The following is a 23232-nucleotide window of genomic DNA, read 5'->3' on the forward strand; positions in this document are numbered from 1 at the left end:
GTCACTGAGAGAATGATAAAATGTTTATGATTATTATGATTTGAATTGAGAAACAAATCAAAATTGAAAATTGATGTCGCAAAACTCAGTGTGTCAATCAAAGACGAACCTTGTCGGGTGACGAGATTTGGAAAAAATGTCATAATCTTAGTATTGTTGTATTATCAATATTTCGCGGGAAGGTTCTCTTTGCGACTAATAATCCGGCGACAAAATGCTAAATGGTCGCGGTGAAGGGCAGAACACGATTGCATATTTGCATACGTTTGTAATTTTACGATATACCTAGTAAATATGTGTTATATTAATTTTTTTTTTCAAAAACTCAATTAATTTTTTATCAAATATTTTAGAAAAATTATATTTGTATTCTAGTTACATCAGTTAAAATACTGATCCACATAAATGCTATAGGGATTAAATTTTAGGGCTCCAATCACAGGTCGTGGTTTGCCCAGACACGTTCGACACCCTCTTTACGCACGCCAACGCTCATATACCAAGATACATTTTAATACGTATATATAAACATTAAACACACGTTCGAAACGCGTGGTTAGTTCTCTGCTCTAATTATGTTTCTCATGTTTCGCGTAAAACAAATATTGGTTTTCAAAAGACGTCCGACAATATACCAAGCATCAACCAGTGTAAGTACCTATACTTTATCGTATGATAGACGCTAATGCATGAGTACGAATTTGGGTAATGTGATGATATAAAATCACGGATATTCACGATTCAATAATTTTTAATTTGTAATAATTACGTGTCATATAATTAAATAATGCAAACACAATATGATGGCATGATATTATTATTAATTATTAAAAAACAAAACGATCACGACAATTTAAAGAAAACAGTCAAGGCCTCGATACGACCGGATATATTTCCTATTACAGTTTTTGTGCATAATGAATACCAATATATTATGTAATATACTAAACACTCTTTTATACACTTACACTAACACACGCACGTACGCATAATATATATAATATATCGATTGGTCGCGGAGAACTTGCGCGGGCTGCTGGCCGACAGTCAACCACGAGCTTACAGATTGCCGAGGTACGAGCTCGTTTTTTTTCCAATTATGGCTTATCTATATACATACACATACATATTTATACTGTATGAAAAATTTAATGTAAGACTCTCATTATACGAAATTGATTAGTATTCTAGTATTCTTATAAATATTTTAAGTCGATAAAGAACATTTTTCTAAAAAAAAAATATATATTTTTTACAAATTATTATCGATTTTTTTTCTTTTTAACGACAATATACTTTTTTAATTTCTTATTTCAAAGCAGAATATTTTTTGGAGTATCTCGATTTATCAATATCGAATTATTTTTTAACGAGTAAGTTATGGGGTTTTAAAGTTAATATAAGAGCGGAGTGGAGTACAGGAGCGCAGTAATACAGGAATACCACGCCAAATTTCGGTGCACACGATCATGTATTCATAACTATAATAAGCGAATCGTCTGAAATTTGATTTGTATGGATCAAAAAATGCTCCGGGTAATAATGTGTATCGTAATTGGAAATTAGAAACGCGCGTTGTTGTTCAAAAGAGTAAAAAGCATAACAAAAACGTTTGATAACGATAAAAAATACGATTTTTTCAACAACGCTGTTTTGTATCAATTATGCTTTAGTAAAAGAAATATTTGTTTAAAAAAAAAAAAAAAGAAAAAAAAAGTTTTGTTTTCTGTAATTACGACGAGTGCCGCACGTTAAATGGATCACCCCGTATGACGGTTATAACAAGCGTTCGCCTCCCGACTCCGCCGTTTCCGACGTTTGCGCCGTTCACCAGCACCACCCCACCACGCGCCGCCTTCACAGAACCACCGTCCCCAATACCACTTGCGACTACACGCCGTCGCTTCCTCTTTCGCGCGATTCCCGTACACCGTTCTCGCAGAATTACTGCAAACGTCACCGTCGTCGCGTCGACGCTACTCTCCGAGACCGCGGTCCTACGGTCTCGCGCCTGCGCTCCGATTATTATTATTATTATTATTATTATTTATTGTTATTATTACTATTCTTACTGTTATTAATAGCATACCGCCGTATGCAAAGGCGCGGGCACGACGTCCTTTTAACCGGTCTGACGCGCGCAACGTCGCACAAACGCTCGCGCCGCAGCCACCGCCACGCTCGGCTACCGCACATGCATAACTGTACATGTGTCGAGAGTAAACTCTGTCGGTAGGTAAACACTTCCAAGCACGAGCAGTGTACACACGTCGGCCGCACCAGACGCAACGTTTGACTCTTTCGCCGGGACAAGAAAATACATTGTGAGTTTGAACATTAATATCCTATAACCGCCGTTTGTATTATTATACGAAATTATGCTATACGCTTCCGAACGAGCGTACCTGCTTGCTATATTATGCCAGTATACATACGCGTCGTGGTTATCACGACATTATTTTAAGTCTTCATTCCTTCAATATTATAATATATATATATTGTATTCAACGACACCGTTAAAGGGTTTTTAAATTAATACGCGTTATTGTATCGCGAATTCGCTTCATCAACAAAGTATCAAATCATTTACGATTTATAAATGGTTGTTACTGCACATATTATTGTTAGTCTTAATGAATATTCAAAACACAATATCGTTGTTTATTTGAGCTTAATCCGCTTAAATATTTAACACGACGATAAATATATTCAAAGGGGTGCATGGTATATATGGATTCATACCGACTTTTTGATTCATATTATTCTGTCTGTAAACGCATAATTATAAACATACATACAAAGTCAAATATCATCCATCAAAAGTTTAAAATTTAAACTATGCATGATATAAAACACAGACAAGCAGTACAATAATTTATATATTTTAAAAACATGTTTAATGATAGAACAAAATAAAATCCTTTCTTTCGAATAATTTATTTTCCTAATTTCTCTAACCTAATTCCAAAATCTTTAAGTGTGAATTAATAAAATAAAAACTGTTTGTTATTTTTTAATTTAATATTTTTGTTAGAGGGATATTACATGTATAATAAAAATGTGTATTTAATATATACATATATCATACATTTATTAAATTCATATATCAAATTCTATAAAGTAAAAAAAATATCACTAATATGAAAATGAAATATCTCAAGTTCATAATCATCTAATAAATAATAATCATATCAAAAGTAAGAGAAGAATTTCAAAAATGTATTTATTTATCTAAATATCTTTGTTTAACTAATAATAGTTATTGCTAAATAACTAAATATAATAGGATGACATTTTATAGCGGTATATTATATCATAATACTATATAATAGTAACTAATACTTGTATATTATGTGTTTCGATTGCTATTAAAATTTATTATTTATATAATTTATAAATAAATATTAAAAGCATATTATTACTTACATTTAAATTAGTAGCATATAACACTACAAGTATTATACTTAAATTATGGCCTTTTTTCTCATGAAGAATCAAATAATTTTATTTTACTTTGTTTAATTTTAAAAATATAAAAAAAATATCCTGGTATTTGTACGTATGTTATAATCATTTTAGGAAATAAATAATTGAATACAATAACGTTGTATTATAAAGAAATATTACTAAACATTTAATAGTATTATATTTAATACTATTACTATTTATTATATTTTTAATAATACTATATTATTTTGTATCTTAACTAAAACACAGCGTACAATCAGATCCAATAATTTTTATATACCTAAGTATTATACTATGTAATATTAATATGCATGAAATACGACGCCGTATAAGTTACGATAGGTTAAATATATTTACGGTAGGTATACCTAAATATTTTATCAACGTATAATATATTAAAAAAACTGAATAAATATTTAAAATGGCATAGATTTATATTAAATATCTCTAAAAATATTAGTTGATTATTAAATTTAATCTATTATTGCAAGATAACCATTTTTATAAAAAAAATATAATATTTAAGATAATTTAGATACGTAGTTAGAAATAGAGGATATTTTATCATTGTTGTTTTATAGTTGTGATAAAATTTAAAATTCTAATAAATTTATAAAAATTAAAAAAAATATTGAAAAAAATATTTGTTAGTTATGTTATATTTTGTAAAGTAGAAATTATTCTATGATTTAAAAAAAAAAAAACTTTTCATATCTTTTTTTTAAAACGATTAATAGATTGATTTATTTTATATTTAGCACTCATTATCTCAATAAGTGCCAAAATTAAGAATTTAAAGCTAAAATTATTTGAGAAAAGCTTTAATTACTTGGCAAAGGGATAATCCACAAAATGTTAGTAAGTGGACTAATAACTTATCCAATCTTTCACAATATATTTGTTAAAATTACTTAACTATACTCATAATATTAATTAGATATATTAAATTAATTTTATAATAAAATAGATTATATTTAGTATAAGCACTATACATTTTATTTTTTGAAAGTCTTTTGATTTTTTAAAATGACCTTTTTAAATACTATCTAACTTAATTCTCTAATCTATAAAATATGAAAAATTTTAAATATTAATTTAAAAATAATACCTAACAAAAACATAATTATGAAGGCTCGTTGTGTTTTCCTGTTTTATTCTTAATGAAAAATGAGAATATACGGTGATTAAATACCATTATATAAAATTAAAACGATAGTAAACCAACGTCTATTATTGGTTAAATTAGTTGACTTTGCAGAACCTGAAATTCAGTATAAATGTTTAGGTATATGTATTTTGTTATCACATTACTGGAAATAAATTGATTAGGAAATCAATAATTATTCAATTACTAGTTACTAGGTATCTAAATAATTAATACAATATAACTTATCTATATGAAGTGATATAACAGGTTAAAGATGGAGCAACAATATCCCGTTACTACATCTTCTACAGCAATGGACGAAACACTGTTCGAATATAAAGGTGGATTAGCAGATGATTTGAAGTTTCTTGCAGCTATCCCAGAAGTGTGTGACGTCACATTTTTAGTCGGGGAAACACGGGAACCAGTGTGTGCAGTTAAGGCAATACTCGCGGCTAGAAGCCGGTAAGTAGTTAAAAATATATTAATAATCAAGTATATGATAATAAGTTATAATAAGTTTAAATATAGATATGTTTATAAATTATTACTATACTATAGATAAATAAATACATAGTTTATTTGATAAATCAACAGTTAAATTATAAAATTATAAATAAATAAATTCATGAAATATTAATCTTTTAAATTAATTTAATTATCAACATTTTGTTGAGAAGGTTAGTATATTTTAGTCAGAAATTTATTCAATCAACGTAATCTATGTTTTTTTCATATAAGATCGTGTAATCACTATATAGCATTCTAGTATAATATTTTCCATTTCATAAAATGAACACATAATGCTTAATTCATGAATTGGTCGAAAATATGTCTATATCATAAAATGAACTATAATAAATGCTGAATAATTCATGATTTATGAAACTGTTTATATTTTTGAATTATACTCGTATACAAAAGTATAAATTATGCCGTTTAAGTATATTAATGTGTTAGAGTCTAGAACTCCATTAGGTTGAATACATTCTTCAATTCTTGCTAAGACCATATTTTTATTAAGTACTATACTTATGTAAGTGGTAAAATAGAAGCAGGAATATTAGAAACTAATTTTACAGATTATTTTTCTATAGTGGTAACTATAAACCGTAAACCGTTAAGATTAAAGTTGATCCAATGAACTATCTGTATAAAATAAGTAATCATAGTAAATTAAATGAAAAATAAGTGATAGAAATTTAGATTGAAGCGTACAGCACGGAAGATGTCAATAAATGTCACGGCGACGATGGTGTTAAAATGATTTTTTGTCATGGGAGGGGATGTGACTGACTTTTTAACAAGCACTATTCAATTATAACAAACTGTATTTATAAACATAATATTAATAACATTTTTATTATATTACTAAATTTTTGTTTTTGTTTTTGTTTTTTTTTTTTTTTTGTCATTCTCCAATACTTTGTTTGAGGTTATATTGATATCCTTACGATGAACAGCTATAGTGACCATATCAAAAAGACGACTCTATAAAATAATATAATTACGCAATTTATATGATATATATAAGTACTAAATTGATATATAGTAGTAAGTTAACAACAACTAAAATTGTAAACTTTAAAAAAAAGAAGGACTAATAAATTGTTTTGTTCATTATGTCAAAAACAAGAATTCTCTAAGAAAAATAATAAACGCCCAGAAAATAACTTGAAACTACGCTTATTATACATAAGACACAAAAAAAAAAAAAAAAATACGACAGTTTAAAGGACTGATTTTAATAAAAATAAAAATGTCTACAAAAAAAAAATGATTTTATGCAGTTTAAAATATCATGAAAATTAATTGGCATATTTAAAGAAAATATTAATAGCAAATTAGTATATAGGGTACCAATGTAATCAAAGCCGTATTATTATATAAAAGCCTCAGAATTTGGTGTAATTACTTATTAAGATTACGTTTTAATCTATTATAAATGTTAAACCTCACAATAATATAAGTATAACGCATAACAGCATGGCACTATTGCTACAACTAAGTTAACGATATTATAATTATAATATTATTCAATGAATATAAAATAACTTTAATAACTTATAATATTTAAAAAAAAACTAAAACAATTATATTTATATTGAAATTACGTATAATTCTTCTGTTATATACGTATAATTTGTCTTTTATTAACTATTTGTAGTGCTGTTGGTTCGTTTTTAATAAAAAAATTTAATTTAGTTAATAATATCGAAATTTTTAGAAAATATGTGGGTAACCCGGCGTAATATATAGGCAATAAAGGTACATTATTGTGCAAAAGAATCGCAGAATTATAATTTTAAATTCTCTTGAATTTAATTGTTAAATGCTAAAAATGGTAGGCAAACTACAAAGTTTAATCTACTTGCTTAGAAATCGATTTAATCTTTAACAAACAAACTATATTTATCTAATGCGAGGAGAACCTTAATATACTTCGATAAACTGTCATCTTAGTGACATATATATTTTGAAGTTAATCTTTGTGTAACTAAATGTGTTATTGCATATTAATTAAAACAATTTATTATCACCAAACCATTGAAAGGAGAATTTTTTTTCATCTTATATACCAATTCAAATATTTTAACTAAAACCAATAATTTACATTTTAAACTTTGAACGATCGTGATAATGTAAGAAATTAGGTAATTAACCAAAATTCTATTTTTAAGTATTTTTAGATAACAGTTGTAATCATCAGAATAAATTTAAAAAAATTATAGCTTATACTTTAAAATAAAAATTATATTTACTTATGCATGCTAGATGAATCTTAGTTTTATAAAAATGTGCAATATATGTAAATTTTGAGGCTTTTTTACAATAAAAATCTTGAATACTAAAGCTCTCTTTTATTTCAATTAGTTTTATGTTTGTGAATTACACGATTAGAAATATTGCTTTAATTACTAACACTTTTTCTAGTATAAACTATATATTTTGTTTAAATAATTATTGGCTAAACGGTATAAGGAAGTAATTGTTGGTTTTACCTTTTCTGCGTTATTAATTAATAATATGTAATTATTCTTTTTAAGACGAGATGCTTTCTGATCCGAGACTCCTAGTCTTTAGCTACTTTGCATTATTTATCGATGGATTACCTTTTAAGATTATACATATACAAGATTCAGTTTCCGGATCATCTTGAATGGATAGGTTCCGCAATTTCCTAAAAAACTTTTGGAATATTTGAAAAATTATATTTTTAAAATATCACCTTAATCGAATTTCCAATCTATTTAAAACACTATAATATGAAACTTTTAAATATATATTTTACTTCTAAAAAAGTTTTTACGAACACAATAACAAAATTAAATTAAAACTTATTCGTATTTTCTTATTTATTTTCTGGAGTTTCAAGTTTTAACTATGTTTTATGTTGCTAAATGTTTTTAAATGATTTTCAGTTTACTATATTTAAAAATAATAGTTTTTAAATTATAATTTACTAAATATTATCTATAAAGTATAAAGGTAATATTACGAAAATCAAATTATATTTTCATTAAAATAAATATTCATCCTCGGATATTATTATACGAATATCCTTTTGTTATTTAGTAGTGTTAGTAGGTAATCAAGTGACTGTAAGAGTAGGTTTAAACAATGAATAAAAAATAGTTGAATAAATAAAAATAATGTTATTTCAACATTCTATTGAAGTATAACTGATAACTGTTAATTGACGTTTTATCGTAAATAACTTAATTAATTTTCTGAAATTTTGAGGTAAATGACAAATAATTTCGAAAATAAATAGTACAATTCGATAACTCTAGCTTTATTTTTTATATTTAAAGTAACATTTATACATTTCGTACGTGAATATGTATATATTATTCATATCATACCGTAATTATTCATAATTTTTCGAAAGTTTTATTACTTTGTGTACCTATACAAAATTAAAAAAATTTAGTATGCACTTAATTAAGTAACAAATAAAAACAATTTGAGGACTAATAAAACACACTAACTGTTTAGTATTAATTTTATTATTTTATATGTTTTAAGCTTTAGTGGTTTTTATGGTATATTTTTTATGTTTATAGAGTATTTTATAAAATGTTATATGACACGAATGGCAAGCAACTACAACACCAACAACACTCAGTTGGAGGCAGTTCATCAAAACGCAGTGGAGGCTTAATAAAACAATTATCTAGTGCTGCAAGTGGAAGTCAAAATCCTCAACAACAAAATAGGTTGAGAATGTTATTAAAACGAAGTTCAGAACCATTGATTCAACACAATCATCAACAACAGTATCAATCACGGGTAAGTAAATCCTATTATTTTTCTTGAAATATCGTTATACTTAATTAATATTTAGATACACAAATTTTAACCTCAAGATATTATTGTTTTTGGTGAACAGTATTAATTGATTTATAATTTTATTTCTTGGGAGCTAGAGAATGATTAATAACACGAAACGGAATTTACATTTATAAATATGTCCATACCAAATTTACAGTTATATAAACCAATTACTTATGATTTACTAGATAAATAACATGAAGATTAACATAAATGTAGATTATGGGGGCTTAAACTTTAAAGAAATGATTAATTATAGTTATGGTTTATCTTTTATCTTATTTATCTTTATGTGTATCAAAGTATTATTTAAGGTATAATGGCAATAATAACAAAGTAATAAAACTTTTAGTATATTATTTAACAAATTCAAATATGACTTCTAAACGATCGTTATTTTTTATTTACACGCTTTTCGGAAATATTTAATAATGTATTAAACTACGTAGTATAATAAATTGAGGTCTTCTTGTAGAATAACTAGGACTACGTCAGTAAATATTTAATAATGGTTCAATGTATGAAAACATTATTAATATTATCCTCACTAGTCACTACATACATACAATAGAAACCACTCTACCACAGTCACTTCGTTCTTGCTTTTCCATTTACAATACAGTATTCGAAATAAATGACTACTCTATTTAATGTATAAACCTAGTTTGGTACTGTGAAATAAATATAAACAATATTTTGTTCAAAACATATTACTTTAAAATTTTAAACGAGTTACCACAATGTTGACATAATAATAACGAGTTGAATGTTTAGCTGACAGTTGTATAGAAATGTATATGTATGATATATATTATTGATTTGTATTTTTTGTGTGACTGTTGATGTACCTATAAACCAAAATATAGCAACAACAAAAGTCACCACCGAATAGGAACAGTATTAAGAACAATAGTAAAATGGTGACTGCCGGATCCAACGTCTCGACATCTTGGTCGAAGTATAAAAGAGGAAGTTCTGTCGGAACTGCGGCAACAGCGATAAGTAATGTTGCGAGCGTAACATCGCCGACAGTAATAGTGATTGAAGAATTTGATGCCGACGTGTTCCGACAGTTGGTGGAATATGTACACACTGGTTGTGTAACGTTACAACCACGGACGTTACTAGGTAAGTCGATATAAATAATAGATAATATTAGACATATTTGTATGAATATATATTTATTTATTTGTATACATTATAAAACGCTTTAGCCGGAAAATGAATCACTTCTATATAAAAAGTGTTAACAATTGGGTTCCTGAATTAAACATTTAATATTTATAAAACTCGATGTAATTTTGAATATTTTGCAGGATAGAGTCCTTCATAATTATTTTTCACTTATTTTCGGTACTCCTATAGAACTAATGTACAATGTTGTCAGGGTTTTAATATAATTTAATAAATAAATTAGTATATTACCTTAATAACAAATAATGTGTTCACTAAAAAATGATAATTGACTTGTACACTTCTTTATTTAGTAATGAAATAATGAATAATAACAATTAATGCTTTCCTGAAACTTTTAAGTCTTTATTTAAAGTTAATATTGTTCAAACTGTAGTATAATTAATAATAAATGGTATCAAATTGAAAGGCACACAGTGTACGAAAAGTGAAAGAAAAGTACAAAAGTTCGTTAGATCCACATGTACGCGTCATCATTGATTTTATAAAATCAATATCAGAAACTTACTAACACATTGAATTCGGGCTTTCTGTGAACTTAAACTAATGAAATAATTAAAGCGGTATAATATTAATAAAGCGTTTGTTCTCAAAAGTTAATGTTATTACATTTTGACGTAGAAATATGAAAATAATTTCGAGGACGGTATAGGTACCGTCGTACCTATACTAATATCGTATTCGTCGACTGCCACGATAGTTCCAGTTCTATAACCAAATGTTTGATGCGTACAAATACGATTTGAGAGAATTTTGAAATGATTGCATAATGTTAATATATTCCATTTTATTTTACTATATTCTTTTCAAAAAGTTTATATTGTATTCACTTATTTTTTTTTTTTTGTAATGCATTTAAGTTTCGTATTATGTAAATATTATACAAGTCGATACACCCTAATTTTTCAATGTATCGTCGTATCTCCACTGCAATAGTGTTATTTTATCAGGCGTGTTGAATGCGGCCGACTGTTATGGACTGGACGAGCTGCGGGCCGCCTGTACGGGTTTCGCCGACACGGGCGGCGGCATCACCGTGGACACAGCTTGTGCGCTGTTGGCGTCCGCTGAACGTTACATCCACTACAAGTGCACCAAATCGCTGGTGCAAAAAGTACGTGGAGGATGGGTGAGGGGTGAGGCTAAATCACTGCTGACAATTTCGTGTACCTATAATTCCAATTCCATAGTAATTTTAATTATTGACGATTTTGTCGTTATTATTTCCGAAAACAGTCTTACAATTTCTTACAGATCCCACTGCATCTGTCAACGGTATTTGGTGAACAATGATTATCTAATACTGTTAATACTGTTATAGGATAGAAAGATTTTAAAATTCAAATCATGAGACTAAAAATATTGTAAAACCTCTTTGTATACTTAAATCTCTATATACGCATTTTCATCGACTCCCATACATGTAGTAAACTTTTTCTTTGACAAAAGTAGGTACTTAGAGTTTTATATACCTATATTATACCTTTAACAGGATATTATTAATTCGATGAAAAGTCAATTTTAATATTTGTTTCTTATAATAATTAATAATAAATTATTACAAAACAAAAAATATATAGGTACAAGCTTGATCACTAAGCATTATTATGCTCACTCTTAGTTTTTTTTTATAATAAATTTATGCAAATTATAATTTTTGAAATTCTTAAATTATACCTAAAGACCGTATTTAAAAATATCGAAAATTTTTATACTTCTTAAATACAGAGTTCTGTAGAGATTCAAACTTTATTTTAAGTGAAAATTTCTTTTTTATTATAAGCTATTTAATGGATAACTTTTTTTTAAAAATTTTTTAAAATTTAAATAAATAATTTTAAAGTTATTGAAATGTATATAATAAGCATAATAATCTTTAAAATTAAATATTAATATCGGATATAATATTTATTATTATTATTTTTTTTAATTATAAATTTTGATAGTTTTGTATGACTTAATACATTTTTCAAATTATTATATATTTGCCATAAATTTCAAACACCTATAATATTTAGATTTCAAGTATATTTAAAAATTCTGAAAATCAGATTTAAAAAAACTACATTATTGAAATGAAAGGTAGGTGTCGTGCTTGGTGAATTACCTGTATGTAGTATATATAGGGCATTTTTTGTGAAACGTGACATTTTGGTATCCCAAAAAGAGTTTACGAGACAAAGAACATATAGGTGACTAAAAAATATAAAAACGAATACTTCAGTTTTTATACAGGGATTGGATGTCTCTCAACTATAATACAATATATGTGCAATATCAATACAATAAACGATTCTCCTATAGCACAGACAATAAAAATCCGATACCTCTTACAACAATAACCTAAAATATGTACGCTTATTGCCAGTGGTGATTTACCCTCTGGATGTGTTTCACATACATTAATACGTTTATAGAACATGAAATATAATATAATATTTATATGACGACAATACACACATTACCTCCACCCGTCCAACCCGCCTGTTATACCTACATATATATACGTACTTGTACGGTTGTGCCTAAGCACCTTGTGTGCGCGTGTAAAATGTTCGTTTGATATTGTGAAACGTAATTATCATCATCATCATCATCATCATCACCATCATAATCATCATCATGATAATTCATAGTCATCAACTTTTGTTTCCTATGTACATTACCATATTAAATTGTTGGTTTAATCGTGTGCGGGCTGGTTTTATTTTTTGAAGTTGTACATTACGTTTTTTTTTTTTTTTTTTTGTACCTCCCTTTAGTTGTGTTCTTGCGTGTGTTGTACGTATATCTTTTTGTGATTAAGAGCGGACATTGCCGCGACACGTGTGATGTTTTTTTAGTTCTTTTATAATTAATATTTTGTTTTATTTTGTGTATGTATTAAACCCTTATTAGTTGTTGAATGGGTTATTTTTACTCCCGCAATAGGTCGCTTAACTTGTAAGTGGTAGGCGTCATAGATCATAGCACATACTATCATAAATATAATAATAATAATCGTTATTAACTATTATAATAATATACACAGCAATATAATGCATATTATTTTACCGTCAAACATAATAATAATTGAATGTATAGTTGTGTAAGCCCGTGTATAAAAATTTGATTAGTTATTTTCTCGACGACGTTGTTTTATATTCTGTTGGTTTATTTATTTTTTGTTTGTTTACCTGCAGTGGTGTAAATCAGGTGTTCGTAATGTTTCAATCGATTTCGGAGCAGCTATACTATACAGTGAATAATATTCTCATTAATTCAACGAAATATCAGTTTATAAATTAAAATAACACTATGTACGTATAATACGTATAGTGTATAAATGATTATACGAATATACAATACATAGTGATTTACACTATAAAATGCATCATTTTATTTACATTTACCATCATTATAAATTTAAACTTATAAGTTATGCATGTATATATAAAAACATTTGAATACATAATCACTGTAGGTTTTAGAAAAATAATTTTAATATATAATGTATATACAATTCCTGTATAATTTAAAATATAAATATATAAAAATATATGCTTCGTAATTATTTTTCTGCATAAAATATTTTCAACAAAATAAAAATAAACTTTTTTAAATTTAAATGTAATATACTTAAGTGTTTACATAAAATTATTATTTATTACTTCAAAAACGTCTTTTTTGTTCATACATAAACTGTTTAGTAGTAACCAGTAAAGGTAGTATAATATATTCTCAGTTTTTAGACAGTAGTCTCCAACAAAAGAAAACTTTATAACTTTATCAACACTTTGAAGAGTTGTAAAAAGATAATATAATTTAACGGTAAAATTTGCGACCTTGAAGAGTTTCACTTGGGCGTCATAAAATATTATATATTACACACCCGAGTTAAAATTAAATCTAACTAAGCATGCTGAATTCCAAGACTATAATATTCAAATTATACTTTATAGTATTTCAATATGAAAATTTATAATTATAAAATAATATAAAATTGAATCTGACTTAAAAATTAAAAATCATTATCAGTCTAGTATAATTAAACATAATATTTGCGTAGTGATTTTAAATTTTAAAAATGAAAACGTCATTGACAGAGCTCAGATTTTATATTGTTTTAATAAATATGTATATGCATGATAAATCAAACGTTTTAAAATTTAATTCATATAAATTAATAAAAAAAAATTAACACTATAAACATATTTAAATAATTAATATATATGCTATAGAAACCAGAAAAATTATTGATTTTTTTTTTTTTTTAATGGAATATTTAAAAAGCAGATAAGTTACTAAAACCTGGTGTTGGACACTCGTCTCACTTTGCTCACCTTTGCATAAATGTGGTGTGTTCATGTATTATCATTTATTTATTTAGTTATTAATATAAATTTGATGAATATTTAATTATAAAATAACGATGATACTTAATACTCTTTCCCCTCGATATTTTTTTTACATAAACTGAAGTACCTAGCCTAATATTATAATTTAATCTTAAGACTTAAACCTAAAATTTTACTTTTCAAAATAAATACTGAGTAGTGCGTATAATGTCGTTATTCATGTTTCGTAACTTTTCCTTTATACTCGGAAAAAAATATCGCGTAATCGAATTGATCATTTGATAAACTTTAAACAAATTATTTTAATTCTTAATTCATGAAAATCACGTATTTGAAATACACAAATATAGAGAATTAATGAATAGCTTTATGTTTGGTCACTCATTTTTATAAATATGGATTGTAAAGAGTAACGTTTTTACGACAATATATATTTTTTATTTTGTAATGAGGTAATATATTGTGTTGATGGATTTTTATGCGTTGTTTTGGTGTTGATTTGCAAAAATGTTTTGAACGTTTTTAATTTATACTGCAATGCTGTAAATAAATAATATTAATTATTAATTAAATACATTTACTTTGCAAGTTGTATATATGTGTAAAAAAAATTGAAATAAAATAAATTTTAACGAAATTATGAGATTCATTAAAAATTCTAAAGGTGCTCGAGTTTGTAGACGTAAATGGCGAACGCGTACTCACACTTGGATCATTCACATTATTGCCGCAACACGTGGTCCGACTTATATTGTCACGGGACGAGTTACGAGCTAATGAACTGACAAAATTCCAGGTGAATATTATACATTAGGTAATGTACTGGTATGGTTTAACTTATAATCCATAAGTTAACATCACAATTGGTATTTGGTAATAAAAAACATTTTTATACTATACGTGAAGTAATATATCATTTATTACCATTTAAAATTTGTGATGGGGTGTACAAAAAAATTATATCACTCTTAACAGTATAATAAAAAATTTTAATGGAAAAAGACACTAAATTATTGGTATTCTTAAAATAAAATACAAAAATCGCAAATATCGCGACATTTCTATTATGGGTCGGGCCGGCGCAACGACTGGGAAGGAAAACAAAAACAAATTTTTAGCCACAAAAAAGCGTTGTGCGAATTCTGCCGCCAGTCTTGAAAATTCGAGTTAATGGCATGATAAATATCGGTGCAAAAATTTTACAAAATTTCGAAATGAACCGAACTGTCGCAACGTACGAGATCTAACCTCCATTAAACACAGCCAATATAAATCTATCTGATATGTGAATACCGAAATCTTAAATCCAAATATATAATATTTTGTGGGTATAATTTTATCATGAATAATACTTATCGATAATGATATATAATGTATTATTATGAGTGACAAGTCTATGTCATGGAGATTTTCTAGTTACAAAACTGCGTCTAATATATTAACTGTGTACTAACTCATTTATACTAACATAATTCTCGGGGGTCATGCAGGCCGCGCTGATGTGGGCGAAGAAATTTGCCGCTGACGCTGCTGACAACAACAAAGCCGATTCCGAAGATGCAGATTGGCGTTCTCTGTTTCGGGAACACTTTGCGCCCATCATTCAGTACCACAAGATCGCGGCGAGTGTAATTTTAGAAGAAATCATGCCGCTAGGCGTGGTTCCTGACCGGGACCTATTGTCGGCGCTTGCTTATCAGGTATTTTCAACAATCAATACACGGAAAAATGGACATAAATACCTTTATTTAAAGCTTGTTGAGTGAAGTGGGTAGTTCAAAACACTTTTGTTATTAAAATGCCGACGAGTGAATACCAAATATTATTGAAGCATTAATAAATTATTATTCTTTTATTATTCATAAACGTATTTAAAATTTACATTGTGAGAGGAGTAAATTATAGCGGCGACGGCCACCGATGAAATGAGAACTGTGAATATATACACTAATAAATCCATTCATTTAAGCTTTAAATATTTAAACCGATAAAAATTAAATAAACTAATATTATTTCAATAGTAAATATTAATAAATCCACGGACTCTAAATATAATATTAAAACGATGGGTTATTATAATACCATCACTATATTATTATTACTTTGTTACGCAAACTATTCGATTTTTAAACCGAACTGAATACTTATTAAAAATTATACCAATGAAATAACAATTTCTAATGAATTTGATGAAAAAAATAAAACGGAATTTTTGTTATTTTTATTCGTATTATTCGTTATAATTTTAATATATATATATATATAAACGGTGTATACATGATAATTAAAATATATATAAAAGCTTTTAGAATTTTTCATAAGTTAAGTTCGTCTTCAAAAATCAGGTTTTGTAATATTTCTTATTAGTAGTTAGTAGTTATAATTAGTAGTTATCACTTATCGCTATCTACTGCTATCCACTTATCTACTGCATAGATTTAATCTTATGTATAGATATAGTGTTACGATACTCTTGAAACGTTTACTTTATAAACATAGCAATAATATGTCGTCGTTTACACGAAAAAACGTCCAGCAGCGCGTCAAATTTACGATTTTAAAGTTTTGGCGTCCCTGAATTTAAAAGAAAATAAGCTATCATTTAATATTTATCTCCTATGCGTATTTTGTCGTGGAATTAAAGAAAAATAATAAAATAGATCCACCTTTACATTAATTGTTCCATAATGACCGTCTCTATGAAATACTCATTCTATGTGATTAAAAATTTACAACACTTGACACCAACTCTAGTTTAAAAAAAACTCTTATGCAAGCTTGACAAAAAATACAAAACAATAAAACCCCATTCACTATAATATAATACTATATAGTATTATACTAGTATACAATATTTTTTTTTCAAAGAATTAAATTTTGATTTGATTTTTTTTCGAACAACGAAAAATTGATTTACATATGGCTTTAAAGCGTTTCTACGTTTTTTGTGAGTACTTACTGAAAAATTCGGTATTACCACGCGTAAGCTTTTCGTGTCAACGACGATACGGACATTCATTGAGTTATTAAATGTCTGCTGATCGCGCGTGTTTGGACACAGGCCGACCCGAACAGCGTGCGGCTGGACTCCATCAATGGTTCCGGCGACCGGGATCAGTTGCGGTGCGGTCGGCGCCGGATGCGGTCCATGTCGGTGCAGAGCGGCGGTGCTGGCGGCGACGAGGACGACATGCAGTCGGGCTACCATCAGGTGAGCGTCGCAGTCGGCCCGTCGACCACGTCCACCGGCGGCGTCGGCCATCAGCCGCCCGCCACGCCGACGCTGAGCAGCGGCGGCAGTGTTGGCAGCGCGGACGTCGCGGGCCCCAACAATCAACGGCCTCCGCCGCCCAGACGCCGGCGGCGCACCTCGTCGTCCGCGCACCAACACCAGAGACAGCAAAAGCAGCACCATCACCACCATCACTATCATCCGCTCAACCGGCACAACCTGTCCTCGGACTCGACCAACAGCCGGAGTTGTTGTACGAGCGACGACGAATCGGCGGACGACCTGACGTCGTCTTAAGTGCGGACGCGCGCGAATTCGAAATGCCCTTCGCCAACCGCCGCGACTTCTTCCCAATCGCAATACAGCCGCGGGGTTATTGAAAATGAATCATCCGATGCACTTCGCTCAGTTTTCCCGGGTCACAGCGCCCGATCTCGGGTCGTGTGACTACGGTTTGTTTTTTTTTTTTGGGGGGGGGGGGATATCTATGGTTGAATTCGGGTATACCGCGATGTGTACTACCATTGAGTATATATATATAGTATACTGCATATACTCAATGGTACTACGTATACCGTGAACAGGATAAACCTTATAGTCAGTACGGTACGTACCATCGTTACACTGCGGACCGCCGCAGAGGAACTAAGCAAATGGCGGTCGATTACCACGACGGATGTGAGTGAAAAGAATTTGAGTTCCGACCAAATTATGTTATTCGGTCACACGTTCATGGGAATATCCACATGGAATATATATATATATATATATATATATAGATATCTACCATTAAATAAATATTTGAAACATTATTATTTTATATTTAATATATCGCACATACCTATTACATTATTCTGAACCAACCGAAAAACTTAAAATATATAATGCATTTTGAATCGGATGAATCATTTTGAATAATCCCGTATTACCCTAACCCTAAAAATTACTCGACTCTAACTATACATTCATACTGAGTGGTTGTCGACGATGTTAGAATCTTTAGGACGTTACCCACTTTTTTTCCATCAACATTATACCTCTCATACAATATAATCGATATTTTCTTATATTTTTCATATCTATTTTATCACTTATATTATACCTATAAAAATGTTCAACTTATGCGTGATTAATTATGCAGTAAGCGTGGTATTCGTAAAAACTCTTAAGGGAGTGATTATATTAAAACATATTTATCAAGTTGAATAAAGCACACTCTACGAGCTTGACTCACAATCGAATAATTTTTTTTGTTTAGGTATATATAAAATAACCATTGGTTACAGAAATAACACTTAAAAAAATTGATATAATTAAGTCAACTAATAAGTATATGTTGCTACGGGATTTTTTAAATAAAGGAAAATAATATTTAACTAATTGCTTGTTATTCAATTTTACAACATAAGGCGTATATGTTTATATCTCATACATTACATTATATATATATTAACTTATTACTCAAAAACTACTCGTTCAAATTTGAAGAAAATTATAGAGATTAATTTCATAGAGATATATGAAAGTTTTGAGAGTAATTAGAACCACGTTTGAAAATATACTATTTCGCTATATCAAATTTACTACAAGCAGGTTAGATCGCCCATCTCTATCGAATTAATTAACAAAATGAGATACTGATGCCAATTGGCCCGTGAACCAAGGTACACTTAAACCGAAATATGTGTTCCATTAAAATATTTGATAGAGAAACTTAAAAGGCATAATCTATATAAGATTATGTAGTACAGTAATATTTGATCAGTATGTTACGTATTCTAACATAATCGATCTCGCTACTTTGTGCTCGCTAAAGACAACTTTTAACTCGTAATATTTAATCAGGACTTTGATTTGACTATACTTCAAGCAAAACAATTTATTGTAGCATAAATACACTGTGAAAATAATAAAGTTTCATGTTTCAAAACATTACAATATTGTAATAAGTTTATATGTTTAATAAAAATAGTTGTAAGTTTATTGTTTTCTTTTTAATCCTTTTAAATTTGTATAGTTAAAATTTTAAAAAAATGAATAAGTATTTTATTTAAGTTTAAATTTTAGGTGTGTATGTACCATAAGTCTATGAACTGTGAATCATTTTTTTTTTTTTTTTTTTTACTATACAAAATAATTTAACAATGAGTTGCGAATCGTATAAAGTTAGTTAAATTACCATCAAATTAATGAAGTTCACTGATGTCTGATTAAAAGTAAAATTTAAGTCAATAAAAACGTAATGTTGAAATGCTGCATTAAATAATGTCAAAAAATGAATTACAAATAAACGTATCATTGTTTTTATATGAACTCGTATACTTTGATACTCGTTGCAAATTTTAATGATAATAAAAAGATACGTATGAAAATTCCAATCTCAAATAATATGGTGTATATTTTAATACGCACCAAGTCTTGATTATTAAATGTATCATAATAAATAATAATATATCGATTATAACTGTTATTTTTTTTTATTGTATTTATAAAAAAATAAAATTAATTAAGGTTAAATGAATAATTTATATCATGTAATATTTATAAATTTATAATGCATGTATAACTAATAATAATTTATATAGTTATATATAATATTTATAAACTTAAATACTACATCATATTATGTAAATACCTACAAGTAAATGAGTATTATATACTAGTTTAAACTACCTATATATTTATTAATTGTAGAAACATAAATAGAAATAAAGAAATGTATACAATACAGTGAACATAATCGAAAAAGTATAATTAATAACTGTTAATAAGTCATAACTTATAACTTTAAGCATTAAAACTGCTATTATAAAATTTGAATTTTAGTGAAATAAGTTTATTTCAGTACAACCGACAAAGTATTGCTTATTTTACTGTAAATATTAATATTTTATTTGATAAAATATATAGTCAAAACTTTTTAAAATAGTCATAATTGAATGAATCTAATACCTATTAATATGATCATGTATCCTTAGTTCTTACTGTTTACTGTATAAACTATTAAGTGTGTATTAAAAAATATATTCAAAACTATGATTCATAATTTTTTTTTAAACCTTTAGTTACAAATATTAAAATAACAGTTTTTAAATATTTAAGAACAGCACTAATTAATTCAACTAAAATGTTTAACATACATCTCCTAAAAATAATCAATTAAATATATATTTAAACTTTGAAGTTAAATAGTGTAAGCTATTAGTTAGTGTCTGTCAGGATGGGTATAAAATAGGTACAAACTGCAGTAAGGTAGGTGTTAGATACCTGCGTAGGTGTAATTATATAAGTATTAAAATTACTATTATAGAATTTGCAACTTACAAGTTAGTAATTATTACTTTAAAATCGTTTGGGTAAAATTATACGAGTAAGCTGTTTAATTGTTTTTGATTATTCCTTTAATTTTATCAAATTGCCTTAAAGCCAAAAGTTGGTACATCAGGACACCTATTTGCTGGTAAACGATTAAACTTTTAAACTTTAGTCAGTTTACAGTGGAACAGTCATTATAACTATGACCCATTTAAGTAGATGAAAAATTAAAACAAACTTATTAATACATAAAATACTTAAATACTTTATTGGCTAATAGATTTATAAAATAAACTTTTTACTATTGTGTCTTTTGACCTATCATGCCATAGCCCAATCAATTAAAATATCCAATCAATTTGGCGATTTTACAATTATATAACAACCGTGAATTCAACGCATTATCATCTCCGCTCTTAGTGTCAGAATTCACTATCCTGAAAATCAATATTAAGAAGTTGATCATTTAAATTCACTCACGAAATTTAAAAATATACCAGTACACATCTGCAATCTTGCATAGTACTATAACTTTAAGTTATAATACTATGCAAGGAAGTATAGAAGAATGGTAATTATTATTCTTTAATTAAATATTGTACTTTAATAGTAATAATAATTATTATTATTAACTAGTACTCTAATTATTACAATTTTTGTATAATTTTATTTTGATATCATTTAAAGTAGATATAGTATATATTTAGCATAATATACTAGAAATAATAGTTTACATTATAGTAGATAGCATATTATTGCTAACATGTACGATAAGTTATGTTTACAGTAGGTATACAATTTCATTTTATTTAAAGAGTGAAATATTTACTGTAGATAAAGTAAGTATAGTAAATTAACAAAAAAATACATTGCAAGACGTGCTTAATTGTAAATAAATAATAAATACCTATCTATTTTAACAAGTTAAACATTTAATATTTTATGATATTTACTTGAAGATTCCAGGTGTAAATTTTCCAAACGATGATAATAATAATAATAATTACTAATACCTGTATTGGTGTAAAAGCTGTTATATATGTTACAATCAATAACGAAAACTGAACATTTATACGTAGCCAAATTGCTAGGTTATTTGCGTAAACTACAGTACAATAACGTCAATTTTCAAAATAATCGTTTAGTGTTGTAAATATAAAACAAAATAAAACAATTTTACCTCATTGACCGAATATTAACGTAGTTACCATTGACTGAATGTTAATTACTAAGTGACTGAAAATACACATTAATTTAATTAATTACAGTTATATAATTATTCATCTTATTATTAAATTAAATTATATTTATGATTTATTATTTATTTTTGTTGTGGCATTTGAAGTTACACAATATTCCCGCTAATCAACAATTAAATTTGTTTGATTTGCACTTAATATGTACTTAATTTGTAACCGCACATTTTGTAATCTTATGACTTAGTGACACTCCTACATCTAATAGCTTCTCTCAGCATAATTTCCTTTTTAATCTTTTCATTATTCACAGATTCCAAGTCAGCAAAAATTGTTTGCCAGGATCGATCTGCAATCGAGTATACAAATTTTGAAGTATGTCATTATCTGTACTTAATTAAAATCAAGCATTTATAATTTAAAATAAATATATTTAAAAATTTAATTATAATTTATAAGCACCCAATTTATCTAAATTTTATTCAACCTTGATAATAAACCCTGCTAATAGATTTCGTGGTAATTCATGTGCTCGATCAACATCATCAGGTATATTAATACCTTAATCACTGTGATACCAACTTCTAATAAACTAAATCTCTTACATGAATTTGTCATCATTTTTTTTTTAGCTTGTTTTTTTAAGCATTTACTTGATTTATGCCGTTTATTTTGTGTTTGCTCGTTAATTGGAAATTCATGGCATTTGTATTTTCATTGGAAACTTTCAGAAAACTAAACATGTTTCACTTTTTCTTGTATTTGTAACTAAAACTATTTTTTTAGTTATCAGAAAATACCATAATAGTATATTAAAATATTTATGCCGATTTGCATGAAAAATTAATTTAATGGTTCAATAAAATGTAATGGACCAATCATGGGTCACTAAATCATGTTTAAGAGACCATTAGCTCATTATTGATTCAATAAATGTTTAGTGATTATGTATACATTTTTTTACCTAAACAAAGAACTCGGTTTTTCTGAAATTGAATTATTTTCAAC

General features: G+C 27.4%; 1 protein-coding gene across 2 annotated transcripts; it reads left to right on the plus strand.

The window, feature by feature from the left end:
* The first annotated feature begins 1970 nt into the window (after positions 1-1970).
* On the plus strand, positions 1971-19018 carry LOC112595448 (serine-enriched protein-like). 2 transcript variants are annotated; one of them, XM_025340675.1, is made up of 8 exons: positions 1971-2324; positions 4872-5080; positions 8683-8908; positions 9817-10078; positions 11095-11258; positions 15146-15277; positions 15972-16181; positions 17543-19018. In XM_025340675.1, the coding sequence occupies exons 2-8, from the start codon at positions 4890-4892 to the stop codon at positions 18008-18010; spliced, it is 1653 nt and encodes a 550-aa protein (XP_025196460.1). In that variant the 5' UTR covers positions 1971-2324; positions 4872-4889; the 3' UTR covers positions 18011-19018. The 2 variants fall into 2 exon arrangements, with proteins under 2 accessions (XP_025196460.1, XP_025196459.1); XM_025340674.1 differs by having other exon boundaries at positions 4883-5080.
* The last annotated feature ends 4214 nt before the right edge of the window (positions 19019-23232 follow it).

This window comes from Melanaphis sacchari, unplaced genomic scaffold (assembly GCF_002803265.2).
Source record: "Melanaphis sacchari strain LSU unplaced genomic scaffold, SCAv2.0 Contig27_pilon_pilon, whole genome shotgun sequence".
Lineage (NCBI taxonomy): Eukaryota > Metazoa > Arthropoda > Insecta > Hemiptera > Aphididae > Melanaphis > Melanaphis sacchari.